Below are 17,571 nucleotides of genomic sequence, written 5' to 3'. Positions count from 1 at the left end.
ATTATTATCTATCATTGACAAAATATCATTTCATATCAAAATTTACATATATTTTGTTCTTTATGAAAATACTAATTTTAGTTTTATTTTCTTTATAGTTTTAATTTTTTTATGTTTTTTTAATATGTTGATATTACCACAAAGTTAAAAATTCAATTAATATAAATCTATGATTGTAAAATGTTAGAAAAATTAATTAAAAGAGTGAAACTTTTTAATAACATGTCACATTAAAATTTGAATAAAAAAGAAACACAAAATAAATAACAATTTAAATTTATTTATAAAAATAATATAAAAAAAGTAATCACAAAATTATAATATTTTAAAATTTTGAATTCCTTTTAGTCATGGGCTTATTACCGTCGCACCTCTAGAGGCCCGGCTTGTTCACCAATCGTACTATACTTTATAACCGACGCAATCCCTTACCCAAATACTCCCACATTTTGTTTGGCACTCTGTCCTAATCACCTAACGCACCTCCTTTAATAACCAAGTTTAGGTCTTTTTTGTCCTCTTATGTTACCTAACCGCATGGTTTGTCTCAAAACAACCGTCCCTGTTAGGCTCTGTAACCTTTTTTTGAATCTCACTTTGTTTTTAAATAATTTTAACAAAATAAGAAACTAATGTTTTGTTTCAGAAAACAAAACAATCTCTAAGATCCAAGATTGTTCATAGAGGTGCCATACACGGTTGAAAACAATGAAGACAATGGATTGGCTATTATGTTACGTAGTTTGGTTAGTGCATTTATTAGCTATATATCTCCTCTTTAAAAAGGCTATATATCTTCTTCTTTTATATTTCACTTTTTGCCATTGAAACTTGAGGAAAGTAGGTACAATGAGAGTGGGGGTAGAGTTGTCAAAATGGTCCACCATACTTTAATTAGTAGAGTTGAGCATGTCAGGCCAGACGGGTTTTTGAGCCTAAAAATCTCAACCCATTGAAAATTGACCAACAAATACAATATATATATATATATATATATATATATATATATATATATATATATATATATATATATATATATATATATATATATATGACTGTTTGGATTTCGGGTTACATCGAATTCAAATTAAATCAGGTGTGAACTGAATTGGACGAGTTGTTTTTGATGGAGAGGGTACTAACATCAAACTTGAGCAACGTTTTAAGTCTTTACCTATACTAGAATCAACCTTTGAATAAAAGAAAGTTTTAAGCAATTCATATAAGCAATAGTTAAGAAAAGAGGGAGTTGAGGGTAAGGTGAGAACATGAATGATGACTTGATCAAAACAAGATTTGAAAAGATGAGAACGAGAGTTGAAAGGGAGAGGGCGATGATTAGGGTTACAACTGAGGAGCAAATAAGGAAACAAAAAACTATTTATAACTAGTTTTTTTTTAATATTTTACACACATGGACTCAATCGGTTTCAGGTTTCACAAATTTATTATTCAAAATCTAAAACTATTGAGTGGACCCATTTGAATCCATTTGCAAAAACTCAATTACTCTATAAAACGAAATCACCCATCCATTTTGTTTAAATTCGATTTGGATTGTCGGATTTCAGGTGGGTCAATGAAATCTTATCACCCCTACTAATTTTGTTTGGCTGATATGAATCATGTTTAAAAAAATATCTACAAACTAAAAATCATATAAAGAAAAATTTTCTCATAAAAATCATATTCAATTCATGAAAGATACCTATAATATATATATGCTGAGAGAATTGAATTGTTTTTCGTGTGTAGCATGTGACGATTTGGGAAAATCTTTTTGCTAAAAGCCTAGAATTTTATACAACATGTGATTTTCTTTTTGCACCAGTCATTTTTCTTCTACACCCAATAATAAGAGGAAAAAATAAAAAATACCCTTACGTATAGTTTATACGCATTGTCAATCCGTAAGGCCATTACAAATATATATATATATATATATATATATATATATATATATATATATATATATATATATATATATATATATATAAATACATTATTAAATCAAAATTTATTATATAAACTTATATGTATCAAATATACATTAAAAAATTTAGTATTACATATATGAAATTAATTATTTTATAATATAATTGACCTATTAGCTCGGTTGATTATGCGTTGTGCTAATAATGTAAAAGTCATAGGTTTGAGACTTGCATGGACCATTAATTTTAAATTGTTTCGTAAAATATATTTTTAACATTCTATATCGAACTACATAGATTGACAATCCATATGGACCATATGGATTTGGTATATGTAAGGGCAATTTTGGAATTATAAAAAATATGTTGAGTGTAAAAGAAAAATGGCTGGTGCAAGAAGAAAAAGTCATACAACACACAAGGGTGTGGCCCATTTTCTTTGTAGATTGCAACCATGGGCTAGTGGACCGCTATAATAGGCTCAACTTTCTGGAACATCGAAAAAAATCTTTAATTAAGCTGACTATAATCTCTGTTGTAATGTAACAAAGTTAAGCGCATCAAGTTATGAGCATTAGAATGTGATCCCTATAATCTGACGGTGGAAAGATTACTTACGTATTTCTTCACATGGGAAGAAATTAAAAGAGACAATTTTGCAGCTTGGTGTATTCAGATTATATACTTACTCACACGGTTCCCATTATATCAAAGTGGGTCAATAAATGCACTTATTAAGCTCATATTACATTGTTTTGGTACTCTAACGGATTTACTTAAAATACAATTCACTGAATATAAATAGCTAATGTAATTATAATTATCACTAAAACATGAGTTCACGTAAGATAAATGTAATTTAAACAGGAAAATACGCATCATTGATAGTTGTGAAAACAAATAGAGAAACAGAAATATTAATAAGTAGTAGTGGTGACAGCTACGCGACAAATTCCCCCATTTGAAAGTGTGGTATTATTGTTTCTTCAAACCCAAATTATTAATATTATAGTTCCTTCAAATCTAAGCTAGATGTCTATGTTGTTACAGAAGATGAGGATAAGGGTTGGTGTGGTCCTGCAAATATTCGAAATAGTTATGGGTTAATAATGAGTGAAATAAGCATATTGTTGTAGTATTTATTATTTAAGTAATGGGGTTTGTTAAATGATGAATATTACTTTTTTCTCATATTCTTAAAGTCGTAATAGTTGACACTTTCCATGAGATTTAGACTAATAATATGTTGTTAATTCAAGTTATATTAAATTCAACTTTTTAAGTAATGTAGAAAAAAATTAATGGATATTTCATTTAATATTATGGTGATATATATAAAAAAATATTAGTAAAATTACTTATAAGCTTAAATAAATGGCAATGTATATATCAAGTATTAGTAAGTGAACGAAACCAATAAAAATAAAATATCATATGTATTAGTGGAGTGAAATTATCATAATTCAAAACATCAGACTTTTGAAAGGAATGACAATATTATCAGTTTACATTGAATACTTAAAAAAAATTAATTTAAAGATAGAAATAAAAGATGATAGACGGAAAAAGATAGACTTAAGAAAAGTATATAGATAAAAATAAAATAGGTTAATTGAATGATTGAGATAATTTTTTGAATTAGTTGCAAGAGTAGTGTATGAAATGTACATTCAAAAGAGAGAAAAACAATTAAATTATAATAGTATTAAGAATGTATAATCGAGAGAGAGTGAAGCTTCACTCTTTGTGTACTCTATTCATAATAAATAATTTTTATAACATATAGATTATATTTTAAATCTATGATAAATATTTTATATTATGGTATAAAGTTGTTTTTAAAAGATAATTTTTTTAAAAATAAATTTAAAATAGGAATAAAAACGAAAAAGATAGATTAAAAAGATAAAGAGTTAATATTTTTTTTTTAAAAAAAAATGCTATCATTGGAAAAATCTCCTAACACTGTTATCTTAAAAAAATAACTCTTAAAAATACTTTATTTAGAGGTGACAAATTAAGTTGTTGATTCGGTGCAAGTTTACTGGAACCAAGGTGTGAAAGCATATTAAGCCAAACTAGCATGAATTTCTTGGGTTTGACATTAAGTTATAAAAAATAATTAATGTCATTATATATAATAATAAAATTTCTAATGAATATTCAATATATATGTAAATTTATTATTTTATGATAATTAATTTTGATTTAATAATTAATTTATTTACATACATAAAAATTGTAAATAAAAATTATATATTTAATAAAAATTTATATGTGTAAAAAAAATATATTATTAACATAAATATACTAATGTATTTTTTGGTCTTATTATAATTAATTTTGATCTAATAATGTATTTTTTTACATATATAAATTTTTATTAAACCTATGATTTTTATTTAAAATTTATATATGTAAAAAAATTAATTATTGGATCAAAATTAATTGTCACAAAATTTATTATGTAAATTTACATATGCATTAAATATGCATTAGAAATTTTAGTGTTATATATAACAACATTAGTTATTTTATAACTTAATTGATCTATTAGTTTAGTTGGTTAGAGCATTGTATGGAGTCACTTATGGATTGACAATCCGTAATAGGTTTACAAATTTGTAATCTGTATGAACTTTATGGAAGGGTAATTTTGGAATTATTCATCTTGTGTTGGGTATACCAGCAAATTGAGTGGTGCACAAAGAAAAACCCGAATTTCTCGTGGGTTGAAGATTTTTGGTCCAACTTGGCCCATGGCCCATAACCTAAATTGACCTACTTTGTCTCAAGTCTAAATTTATACAAAATAAAAATTCAAACTATTAGACTAACTTGGTTCGATTATTTTCAGACCAAGTTTTTAAGAGCTTAAATTTTTACATTACATCTTTATTCATGATCTGTTCAACATCATTTTGACAACTTTGTTCTCATTTGATATATTACTATTTTAATTTATATGTAAAGATGATATGGAAGTAAATTCAAGATATGCTTATTTAAAACTTAAAAATAACTGTTTTTTTTCCTGCATTATGCGTGTAATGAATATTTACTTTTATAATTAAAATTCATAATAATAATTATTTTTAATATATAGATTATATTATAATACAATTCATAGCAAATACAAACAATTGAATATATAAATTATTTTGTAAATTTACAATGATTAATTTAAATTGAGATCTACTATTGCTATTGACTATTGAGAATTTCAAAGATTAAAATTGAATTTAGAGATATAGATAAAAGAAAAAAAGATTAACAAAGATAATTAGTAAAGAAAATAAATTATACATATAAAGATAAAATAAGAAAAATTTTAAGATGATTGAGAGGATAAGATTTTGGCTAATTATGGATGTAATGTGTGAAATGCACATTTAAAGAAAGAAAAAAGCATATTACAAATATCTAATTAAGAAAGTATAGGGAGTAAAAGTCTTACCGTACAAAATGAGTATTTTTAATTTATAATATTAGATTCCAACATTTTTATTTTATTTTTAAATTTATTATTTTGAAGTTATATTAAATTTTTCAATATACTTCAGAAGTTAAAATTAATAACTAAAAAAACTAAAACTATATCATGAAATTATTTCTCAATTTTAAATATACATATTTTATTTTTTTTCACATAAATATGCTTATATATTTTATAAGATATGATTGTACTTTTTTTTATAAAAGAAATGAATATACTTAAAGTACGGTCAGATACTAATTCACAATGTCTTTCCTAACAAATATTTGGATAGCATTTTTTTTTCGTGGAGACTAATTTTTTTTATTAGACAAACTCTTATCTGTAACTGTAATTATATTTTAAATTTGATTTTCATTTTAAAAAACTATTAATATTTTAGTCTGTACATTAGTTGTATATGTTACATATTTCTCATATAATTACAATTTATATGAAATAATTATTTTTAAAAACATAATTTGTATTGAGTATTTATAATCAACATTTTAAATTGTAATATAAAATTATTTTCATCTATTAACGATTTTTTTTATAAAAAATTATTAAAATTTGATTAGAAAAAAGATAAAAAATAAATTAGAAAAAATATACTATTAAAAAGATCAAATAATGCATTTAATTGAGAGAACAAGAAGAATGAGAGTTCACTTTTCAACAAATTATGTATTTAATTTATATTCCATTTTTTAAGAATAGATCAGTGAAGATTTTCCTTACTCCATTTCTTAAGTAAGTATTAGATAAACTCTAAGAAATTGGCCGAGTTAGAAAAAGAAACCAGAATTTTACATGTGAGAAGTTACAAATTTGGTTGTAAATGTAACTTTGAACCCAAAATCTAAAGGTTCATAATTGAGCATAATGTAAAGAAATTTCGTCCTTTCATATTACTAATTAATCAATATCACTAATTAAATTAGATTTAATGGATAAAATACGTAATAAATGACCCGGCAACATTGGAAAACTCCGGTCGGAATCTTGTATCGTACCACGTATTTTTCGCCTATCATCATTGAATTTGAATCGAAGAAACCACCCACGCACACGTTCGTTGATTCATGTTCTGTTCCTTTTCTAAACCCAACACAACATCGTGTCCTTTTCTTCTCTTCGATCCACTACGTGCCTGATCCTCTGCTTCAGGCACATACTCCCGCAGGTTCTACCTCTTCTCACCCTTTTTCCTTTCTTTCTTTTTCTTTCCAAAATATCCCAACTTTTAAAAAATAATGCCGTGTTTGCCTTCTAAGAATTACTGGGTATTGTTTAATTTCTTCCCTTTTTCCACGGTCCTGAATAAAGTTTTTGCTTTTCCCCAAATCTCAGTGGATGCATCCGTCTTCTGATTGTTGGATCTTTACTTGAATTCGATTATGGGGGTTTCTATTGATGCTGATTGTGTTTTTATGAAAAAAATCTTGCAATGGATATAACATAGGTCTCAATTTTTAGACATGTTGAAAATTTCAAACTTTATGACTTGGGTTTTTGTTTTTGTTTGATGTTTTGAAGTTAATGATAAGATTTGGATGATATAGCTATTTCTGATTGTTTCTTTATGGTTTTCATCATATTTCATAACTTTTGATTTTGTTTTATTACCTGGAAATTGATGATACCCTTGAAACTGGATATTAGGTTAAATGGCGAGGATCAAACCTCAGGCTCTGCTACAGCAAAGCAAAAGGAAGAAGGGTCCTTCTCGGATAAGTGCCGTGACTGTTATATTTTACTTTTTGATTCTTGCCTTGGTTGGGTTTTTCCTGTTTGCTTCGTACAGACATTGGTCCAGCAGGTTAGTGAAAGATTTTCTGTTTTTGGCTCTGAAGGAAGATTCTTAGTTTGAGGAATGGTATGCGATATATTTTTGTTTGCTAGACAGAAAACGGATTAAGATGTGTTAAAAAATTGAGCTCCAGCTTCATCTAGACTTGTTGAGCATGATGAGTGACTGATGATATTTTAGATGTAATTGATACTAGATAGAGGAATGTCAGAAAATAGGACTCTGTTGCTATAGGGTTCAACTGCTATCTTGAATATTGATCTCTTCTCTTATTTGTGGTGATCGAACCTTTTCGCTTTGTTCGGATGTTGCTCTAGTTTATGTTCTGTTTATGGCTGGAGAAAATTTTTGTTTATCAAACATGGACAAAAGTTTTTCCATTGGACATTTTAGAGTGATTTTCGTTTTAGCGAGACAAGTTTAAATGGAACAAGTAATATGATTTCTGGCAAGGTCATTGTAGTAAGTATTGATGTTTAACAGGATGTGTCCCACTTCTCATATAGACTGGGAACTTCAGAAGAACATTGTCTGTTACCTAATAATTCATTTCTTATATGCATTCAGATCAAGATTACAATCCGAAGATCACTTGTCAGTCTCTGAGGTACATTCTTAAATGCATTATTAACGGTTCTCATATTTCTTCAATCCTTTTATAGTTGCTTGTTATCTGATGCCCCTGCATAGTATTTTCTTCCTTTATCTGAAGGGTGCAAATTATGCGTTTGAGCTTGCCCATTTAGATAGGCCTGCTGCAAGCTCAATAGTTTTTCATTTGTCAATAGAATTATTCTCTTAGTCAAACTACTTTTTTGGTAGGGTGAAAATACTTTTGTGGACTCCAAGAAATCTGAGCTGCCTGGATATGCTGTAAGTTTTTTCCAGACTTCCAGTAATTCCATGTTGTTTAACCTTTTCTGGTCAAGGTTTTGTTTGGTTGGAGAAAATGTTGTCTATTTTCATTTCTTGTTTTCACAAATAATTACAAAAATGCCAAATTGTTTTCTATTTGTTTACTCTGTTCAAAGATTCATAATGGAAACAAGTAAAAATAAGGTGAGATTTTTGCAATTATTTGTGAAAACAAAAGATGTTTTCTCAAACCAAATAAACCCTAAATTTCAATGAAATTACTTTAGAATACTCATTAAATGAAATTATTTTATCTTGTAAACTGCTTTCCTCTTTCTTCATCATGACAGGTTTTAAATACCTCTAAAGGTTCTATAATAATAGAACTGTACAAGGAAAGTGCTCCTGAAGTTGTTGATGAATTCATTGACTTATGGTGAGTACTTGTTTTTCCTATGAAATTATAATTTGAAGGCTGTTAGATGGTTTAGGGTTTGATTCTTGGAGACTCTATTTTTGTTTGGACTTGTGGCTGGAATGGAATACATTGTTAAGCTTGAACATTGATGTTATGTTATAAACATAAGTACGATAATTTAATCTTTGTCGGATAGCATTTCCTTATGTTTACACTACTTTTCCCCTTGTGTCTATAATCCTTAACAACATACTATTGAATGAATTGGTATAAACTATAAAGCTACATGCTCGTATAATTCAGTAATATATTCTGATTGGATCAAGTGCATATCTGGATACATTTAGCTAAAATATATTTTGGTCCTTATTTGACCCACTTTATAATTTAACTTTTACTTATTTTCCATCTCAACTCATTATGAGATCATTATTTAAGATTCAAAGTCTTCTCCATAATTCACATCATAGATAGTTTTCTGTCTTTGGTAATTGAATCATGTTGTGCTATGTTTCAACTCTAGTTTCTCTGCAAATAAATTGTTTATCAATGAAAGTCCAATGAGATATATGTAGAGTATGACCCAAACATCAGCTAGATGCTTTAGTTTCCCTCATATTTCAAACACCATAGTAGAAGCTTAATTGTACAAAGTATAGGTGTACTATGCACAAATGCTTCCCCAACTAGAATAACGATAGGAATTAGATATAGATAAAAAGAAAGAAGAGATAACTAATATCAGTATTAATGAAATTCCCTCAATCAGAGGATGGACACTCAATATAGTATTTCTCAGAATTTATAGAGAAAAGAAATCAAAGTGATAATGGAGTGGAGCAATGCTTCTTACAAGGTAAAGCATAAAATTAACTTTAAAAAGACAGAGCACTGCTTACTGAGAGAGAATCGGCTTCTCTGATCAGCCAAGACCATCATGATGAAACTTTCAAGAAAATTCCCTTCCCCCATTTGGGTTGCGTACCCCCTTCATTATTTCATTCTCCCTCTCGTTCCATGATTCCCATATCCTCTTCCCCACTCCTGCCTGGCCATGTGTATTGGGATTATTTGTATTTTGTATGAACTTTTGCTACGTCTGTAGTCTGTACTTTGATCTATATTATTAGTATAAATAAGAGTACTTGTTAGGTCAGTCTTGTGTAGCATTATTTCACATCACAACTCGCATTTAGTCAGAATCCTATTAGTGGAATATATTCTCTCTTTTCTCCTTTCTGTCAAATTGCTAAAATTTCAACAATAGTAGCTGTTTAACATTTTTATAAAACTTGCTATAACATTTTTGTAAATTTGTACTTTTTATATGGAACTTACTTTACGTAGATGTTTAACATATATTGTGACAGTTCTGAAAACTACAAGTTAAGTACTACAACTTGACTGTTGCCATATCACTCAATATTGCAATACTGTCATAGAGTGCAAATTGGACATATGGGGCCAGCACTTGTATGATATGATTGACAACTTTTGTAGGCATTAATTTTTGTTGCTAGTATGTATATTATGACTTGAGTGGTTTGCTACATGAAATTTGTTTGAATCTACCTGCTTATGGTTCTAACCTAAGCTGCAATTTTCTTGCAGTCAAAAAGGACACTTCAAGGGGATGCTTTTTCACAAAGTAATTAAGCACTATGTGATTCAGGCAGGGGATAACCAAGGATCTGGAGCTACTGAAGATTGGAACTTGAGAGGAAAGCAACATACAATTACTAGGTTTTCTTATTCTTCTAGTTTTTGCAGTTTAATTTTCTGACATATTCATACATAATGACAGTAATGATCATAATTTTCTAATTGATGGACATTGTGATTATTAACTAGTATGAAACATGAAGCATTCATGCTTGGAACTTCCAAGGGCAAACACAACAACAAAGGATTTGATCTTTTCATTACAACTGCACCGATACCAGATTTAAATGAGAAAATTATTGTGTTTGGGCAAGTCATCAAGGGAGAGGATGTTGTGCAGGTGACTGAATTTACTTTATCCTCATTTTGTCTGCAATATTGTGAGCAGAAATCTGTTTTCCCTTTACTTTTATTGCTTATTTTTCCCTTTCAACACAACAACAAAGGCTTTCTGCTTCTTTTTTCATGAGTTAACTGTTAACAATTGTAATCTTTTAAAATTAATTTCAAACAACAAAGGTTCTAAGTGTTTTTAAAACCAATATTTGTAGATTTATCACCTTGCAGATGTTTATAATAATTTTTTAGAACTAAGTAATAACCACAATAGTGGTTTTAGAAGGTAGATAACATACAACTCTTGACGTCTGTATAAATGGAGTTAATACTCTGAGATTTTCTGTTGTGTTTGGAATGAAAATACATGAAGCTCTTTGAATATCAGTTATATTACTTATGTTTCTTGTTTCTGTGTAATGTCAAGGAGTTTCATGATTAAGGTTGATATTGAAATGTTTGTAATCCTGTGCCAGGAAATTGAAGAAGTGGATACAGATGAACATTACAAGCCTAAAGTATCTATCGGGATACTTGATGTGACTCTTAAACAGAAGGTCTGATGTCTGAAGGTTCTCTGCTAGATCAAGATCATAATTAGCTGTGATACTTAGCTGTTAACCTGTTTTGGGGGACACTGGTCAAATCTTTTGTACAGGGATGAACCTTGAGAATTTTGCCTGGGCTGCATCTATCAAGTGTTTGAGCCTTGATGTTGTTTTTGCTATTGCGTTTTTATTTAACACAGGGATTATGCAATCTCCTTTCCTTACATCCTTTTAATTTATCTGTTTGTTTTTCTTTCTTTTTCTTTGAAAAAATTGGGGGGCAGATTAGGTTTGTAGGAAGGCTTTTGCATTTTGCTTGAAAGGTTTGATAATATCACATTTTTTTGTGACATTACTTTTCATTTGTAACCTCCATGAGATCACAACATTACTTCCTTATGCAGTTCATGACTTAATGTATCAATTGTGTTTCCATTGATGGCCAATTTGGTGGTGAGTCAGAATGGTAAGCTTTGTAAGTCACATTTTCATTTGGTTATAAAAGCCATAACCTTTAACTTCATTAACACAGTAGCAGTTGGAGAGTGACTACTATCAAGTCTTAGGAAATGAAACTTGGTGTTTTTGTGTAATTAGTATGATAAGCCATCATCATTCTTGGGAAATATGAAGTGTACAGTTGGAATATGCTGGCAAAACAAAGTCTGAACCTTGTTTAGTGATCTCCTTTGCCAATAGATTGACTATCCTGTATGAGGTTCTTGTCACACTCTGGTTGGGGATAAAGCTACTTTTTGCAGTGGCCTAACTCAAGAGAGACTGAAATATTATTTTAAGCAACAATGGGAGAACACCGAATATTAGTGATTGGTGAAAATTTTGTAGGCAACATGCTTCTCACGGTACATGTACCATATTTGTTCATGTAGCTGCTTCATTTGCAAAACGGTGGGTCCAGTTGTATTGGACTCTAGGATTTGTTCATGAGGTTTGGTCCTAAAATGATAAAAGGTTGTAAAATGAGAAACTAATTAATTATTTACTGTGAAATCATTGTATATTATAAACTTAAACTATTTAAATTGACAGTGGATAAATCTTCATTTTCTCACTTAACAAACTTTTTTCTTCACTTTAGAGGAATTAAATTCATTGTTTATGCGTTTTCATTCTTCATGGGCAATCATGATTTTTGCGGGCATAACTGAGGCTATTCGACTATGCCAGTAAAATGGTACAAACTGAAATCCACATAGGAAATTCAACTTTATTGGAAGAATTCAAGTATTTTAAAATAAAAAAATGTATATGTTCTATAATGTGTCTTGAAGGTAATAGTTTTCCCTTTTTGATTCCTTTTTTGTTTTCAATAAAGGATTTATTTTATTGAAATAGTATAAGATAAGAAGACAAGAGAGGATGCTGTTTTTTCTAGGCATGAGCACATGTGTTCGTCAGGTGGGACCCAAAGTCAAAGGAGTGGGCCAATAAGGAAGTGGCTGATGACCTTGGGTATCCAAAGCTGGAGTAAACAAATGAGAGGGCTTCAGTCACCAAAAAAATTATTAATTAATTAATGTTTCTTGAAATTCATTAGTCTACTAGGTAAAATTCGTGTATTAAACCAATAAACGGGTGACAACTTGCCTTGAATTTGTGTACTACTATTTATATTAAATTTTGAGTGAGCCATAGTTTAAATGAGTAGTAATTTATTGGAGTACATGAAAGATACAATTGTTGTTAATTTAATATTTTTCAGATGATTTCATTTATCAATTTAATTCTTTAAGATTAAATTTTAATATCATCCATTGGTTAACTCAACGGATGGTTTTTTGGTGCCAATTTCCATTAGTACTTTTCAGAATAGTGTTTCAATAAAATACTTTTACATTAACTAACGTAATTGCCAAAGTGAGATTTAAGTGTCATAATATGTGTATGAGCTTCAACAAAAAAATGTGTACGAACAAATTAAAATATCAAACACGTCGTCAAAACGGTAGCGTTATGATTATTATTAGTGTGCACTAAAGAATATTTCTAGTTGACAGTCAAAACCACTTTTTTTAAGTTATGAAGATTATCCAGGTGAAATTTATTTATTTTAATTAGTTTTTTTTTTCTTTCACAAACACTATTAAGAATCACATTCTAATTAGCATGTTTTAAATATCTAATTTATTGTCTATTATATTCTGTATCTAGCTTTGTTAATATGATTATGAGTCTCGATCTAGTTGATAAAGAAAAGGATAATATATAAATAAGATGAAACGTTTATCTACAATACCGTTGGGCGTTGGGTTGAACTTGCTTGGACGACGACAATGGACATTTGTTGAGGAAAGGTGATTTCTTTTACACCAAGTAATGGACAATGGAGTCAATGTCTATACTCTTTGACATTTTTGGGGCGTAGAACAAAAATTAAAAAAATGATTCTTAAACAATAAAAACGTATTTCATAAATAATTCATTAATAAAAAATTTCACAAATTTATAAATTCAACCATAAAAAAATAATACATAAAATTCTTGTATATTAAAAAATTCACTAAAATAAAATTAATAATTTTTTAAAGTTGCGAGATCTCTGAGAGTCATGAGCCGTCGATTACTTTATACATGTGTCCAAGATGACACTGTATCTATGCTCAATGATAAAACCATATCACTAGAAAATAGAAACACACCAATTTCGGACGAATATGTTTGACTTTAGCTTAAGAAATTCGTGGTAAACTGCACAAAGAGATATCTTAAAAAACAAAACGTATAAGTTATTGTCAAATCCTGGCCTGTGCTGATATTTATTTATTGGAGAAACATATATGGTCTTGACATGTCAAAATCTCCATAAAGTTAATCTGACTCACTATATTCTTGTTGCCGGTCATTATTAATATTTTTATATACTTTAATTTCTGATCTAATTTTGTATAACTTCTCACATGTTCTTGAATTTGATATGCATATACATTTGTTAGTTTAACTCAATAGAGTCAGTCTAATGGTAATAGTTAATTAAAATAGATGTATGAGAACTTAATTAGGTCCGATTCTCATTGTCATAATTGTAGTTCGCATTATATATAAGATTTCAACACAACTTTTCTTAACAAAGAATACAAAATCTGCAGTCTGCAGTATGAACGACTAAATAACATGTTTAAATGGATTCCAGTAAGGTGATATTTAGGATGGTATATATTGCTTGTAGTGATCAAAAGGCATTCACTTCTAATAATTTATTCATATAACCTAACTTTTATAGAAATAGCAAAGTTGAGTCACACAAGCTGGTATAGGTGGTTAAGGTTACTCAGACTTTGATCGGTTTGTTTTCACGTTGAAAAATCAATTCTCATACTTTTGAATAAAAAAACACATATTTTAATGTATATAAAGACTCCTATGATTAAGATTACATTTAATATTTTAGAAATAATTTTGTAAAAAATATCGATTTCACCTTTTGAAACAAACATACCTTTTGTAACTGAAAGTTCCGTGAAGGTGATGGACAATCATCTTAATTTTGGAAGGTTTCTAAACACACAAAAACTAATTGTATAGTTCCATTAAGAACAGTTTGATTGCATCCTGAAATAATCTTTGAGAGGTTAGATCTTTGCCTAACTTTTAGGATTGTAAGCATGCTAATAATACCCTGCATGTCTGGTAGTATTAGGAATTAATATACTCCCCTTACTACCAGCAGCTTTCTCATAAAAGGAAAAGAAAAGAAAAATCTAGGAGCAATTGTGTGAAGCATGCATAAATCTACTTCAAGGGATATCGAAGTCTTCAAAATACATATATTACAAAAGTACGTAAGTGATAATTGGCCAAAAGAAAACATATTCTTAAAAAATTTAAATCGAACGTAATGTGATTTAATCATAGATTGTCATGTGTAATAAGATGGCTGACTTTTGTATAATTATTTTAAAATTTATATCTAGAATGATTAATTTTCTAATTGATTAATTAACAAAGTAAAAATCATTACAGTACAAAAATTAAATTCTAATTAAAACAATTATCATTTGAAAATTAAAACTAATGTGACATGATATAGCTGAATGAAATACATATCATGCAGATGAAAACAAATATGCTTGATATGAATAGAAGGAATTAAAGATAATATTATGTAATTAATGATCTTGAGGGAATATACGAAGCAATAAGATCTTAAGCACTAATCGAATAGTTGCCAAGATCAATGGCATGGAATTTTTTACCCGAAGGATGTGCTTTTATTTAATTACTAAATAAACTTTTGAAACATATATACCCTCAACTATTTTTTTCCCTTAATTTTTCATGTCACTAATTCCTTTTTCTGCAATCTGTGTAGTCACTTAATTAGTTAATTTATTTTATATTTGTGACAAGTAATAAAAGATTCAGTTCATATAACATTTTCATACAACTTTTTCTTTTATTAAAAAATAAGAGATATAATAAGAAGAGAAGAGAGAGAAATTTAAAATAAAAATGAGTAATGTGAAATAAAAAACCCATATAAATTGTCATATAATTTTATTATATTAATATAATATCTTTAAATAATATGATATGAATTGGATCAATTAAACTTTATGGATTGTACGGTACCATGTGAAAAATATATATAGCTTTTTCTTGGTTATATATTATGTAGAATTTACAATGGTCATATTAATCAACATCACGTTTCGATTTCGATCTATTAAATAAAGTTCGTATAGTAATGGATTGCCTCAAAAAACAGTTCATATTAATGGATACTAACCAAACAACATATAAGTTAGCCAATAAGTTTTTAGTGTAATTAATTTGCTCGAAAAAATATATAAGATTATCGGTGACAAAAACCTACATAAAACATTGTGGACACGTATACATGACTAAAGTTTATCACAAAAATATAAGCAAAGTTAAAATTAAGACCGTATATTATATCCTTTTAGTATGTGCTAAATTCTGCTTTAAACATCATCTTTTAGGTTACGTCTTGTAAACCACTAACATTATTCTAATCTTTTGATAAAGATTCTTAAAGACGTATCAGTGTCGACTTAATTATAAGATGCAGTATTTTAAGTAAGATTTTTAAAATTTCACATAAATTGTTTGCATTTCATATAAGAAGTAACTTTTATTAATTTAGACATGCAAAAAATAAAAATGTTTATCGTTTAATCCGCTTCCCAATGCTAATTACTAATTAAAACTATGGAAACAAATTCTACATTTCTAATGTTTAAACGCAACTTCTGATCACACTATAAAGAATAGGCTAATTAATTAATTAGGAATGAAAAATCGTTTATACGTGTTTTTCTTGTAACCCACTCAGCATAAAAAGCTTGACATCTTTAACTTCTCCCATGAATAATATAAGTATATATGTGCATATAGCTTTAAACTAAACACAAATGCAATTTTTTTTTCCTTCAGAAAGCATCAACATCCAGAACGTTAGAGTACATTAGGTGCAGAGTGAGATTTTAATTTCTCTTTAAATAGAAGAGTTGCTAAGATTTACTATTATTATTATTTTTTATATATAGGCCATCCTCCACCAACACTCAACTCCTAGTGGAATTTGGACTTGGAACAAACGTGTGAGGAATCCAACATGAAAGTAGAAAACACATCACAATAGAAAAAGCAAATGAAAAGTCCTATAACAATGCAAAATAACTCCTCCACAAAGAGAAAATAGGTCAACAAGCTTTTATTATAGTAGTGATTATATAATGTAGACAAGCAAGCACCACTAGACCACGAATTATTCTAGTTTAACAATTCTTTTTGGTTTGGAGTTTTCAATCTTCAAAAAGTCTTGCAAATTTTTTTATAATTACTTACAAGGGTCGCGTGCAATTGCCACTCCCAAACTTGTCCCATCCAAAATGCGTTTTTAATTTAAAAGTAGAAGACTACTCGTGCTCTCTAATCACATGTGTAAAGGGGGTCTTGTAATTGAAATTAATTTCTTAAAAGGAGGATTATAATGTATAAAGCATGTCAAGGTAGGACAAAGAGTTGCCACTATTACTGGGTTTATTGGATGCCCTTATCTAATTTGGTTTTAGCCACTCATATCAAAGGGTTTTGTTTATATTCACCTAATTTGTTCTTTATATAGGAAGCTCATTGTTTGCGAAATTTGTCGTTCCTAAGATTAATCTAAATGATTAAGAATATGAGTACTTGGCCTAATACAAGTGGATGGGCTGTTGAGAAATATTCCCCGGTGTTCGTGGAATCATATACCCATGAACCAAGGCAGTAGAAAAATGAGGAAAACCAATTTCAAAAAAGTGACGCTCATAGTTTTCTTTTACTGTACCTTCAACATTGTAATTATGCCTTCTTCTTCTTCTTCTTTTTTTTTTTATTATAAAAGTTAGCTCTCTCAAAAGTTTAAATAGATAAATTATATATGTATAGAATGTTAGAGCATAAAAGATGCATGTTTTGTACCTTTTAACATATATTTCATGCCCGTTAGATTATAGTATTTTAAAAACAATAATTTAAAATAACTGATATCAAAAGAATTGAGT

General features: G+C 28.5%; 1 protein-coding gene across 2 annotated transcripts; it reads left to right on the top strand.

The window, feature by feature from the left end:
- The first annotated feature begins 6,387 nt into the window (after nt 1–6,387).
- On the top strand, nt 6,388–11,487 carry CYP62 (peptidyl-prolyl cis-trans isomerase CYP62). 2 transcript variants are annotated; one of them, XM_006605268.4, is made up of 8 exons: nt 6,388–6,595; nt 7,075–7,231; nt 7,706–7,829; nt 8,045–8,095; nt 8,428–8,513; nt 10,107–10,238; nt 10,347–10,497; nt 10,970–11,478. In XM_006605268.4, exons 2-8 carry the CDS (start codon nt 7,080–7,082, stop codon nt 11,054–11,056), a joined length of 783 nt encoding a protein of 260 aa, XP_006605331.1. In that variant the 5' UTR covers nt 6,388–6,595; nt 7,075–7,079; the 3' UTR covers nt 11,057–11,478. The 2 variants fall into 2 exon arrangements, with proteins under 2 accessions (XP_006605331.1, NP_001242785.2); NM_001255856.2 differs by having other exon boundaries at nt 6,392–6,595; nt 7,790–7,829; nt 10,970–11,487.
- The last annotated feature ends 6,084 nt before the right edge of the window (nt 11,488–17,571 follow it).

The sequence above is a fragment of the Glycine max genome, chromosome 20 (assembly GCF_000004515.6).
Source record: "Glycine max cultivar Williams 82 chromosome 20, Glycine_max_v4.0, whole genome shotgun sequence".
Taxonomy (NCBI): Eukaryota; Viridiplantae; Streptophyta; class Magnoliopsida; order Fabales; family Fabaceae; genus Glycine; species Glycine max.
The sequence above is the reverse complement of the archived record's forward strand: the minus strand, read 5'-3'. Positions and strand labels throughout refer to the sequence as shown.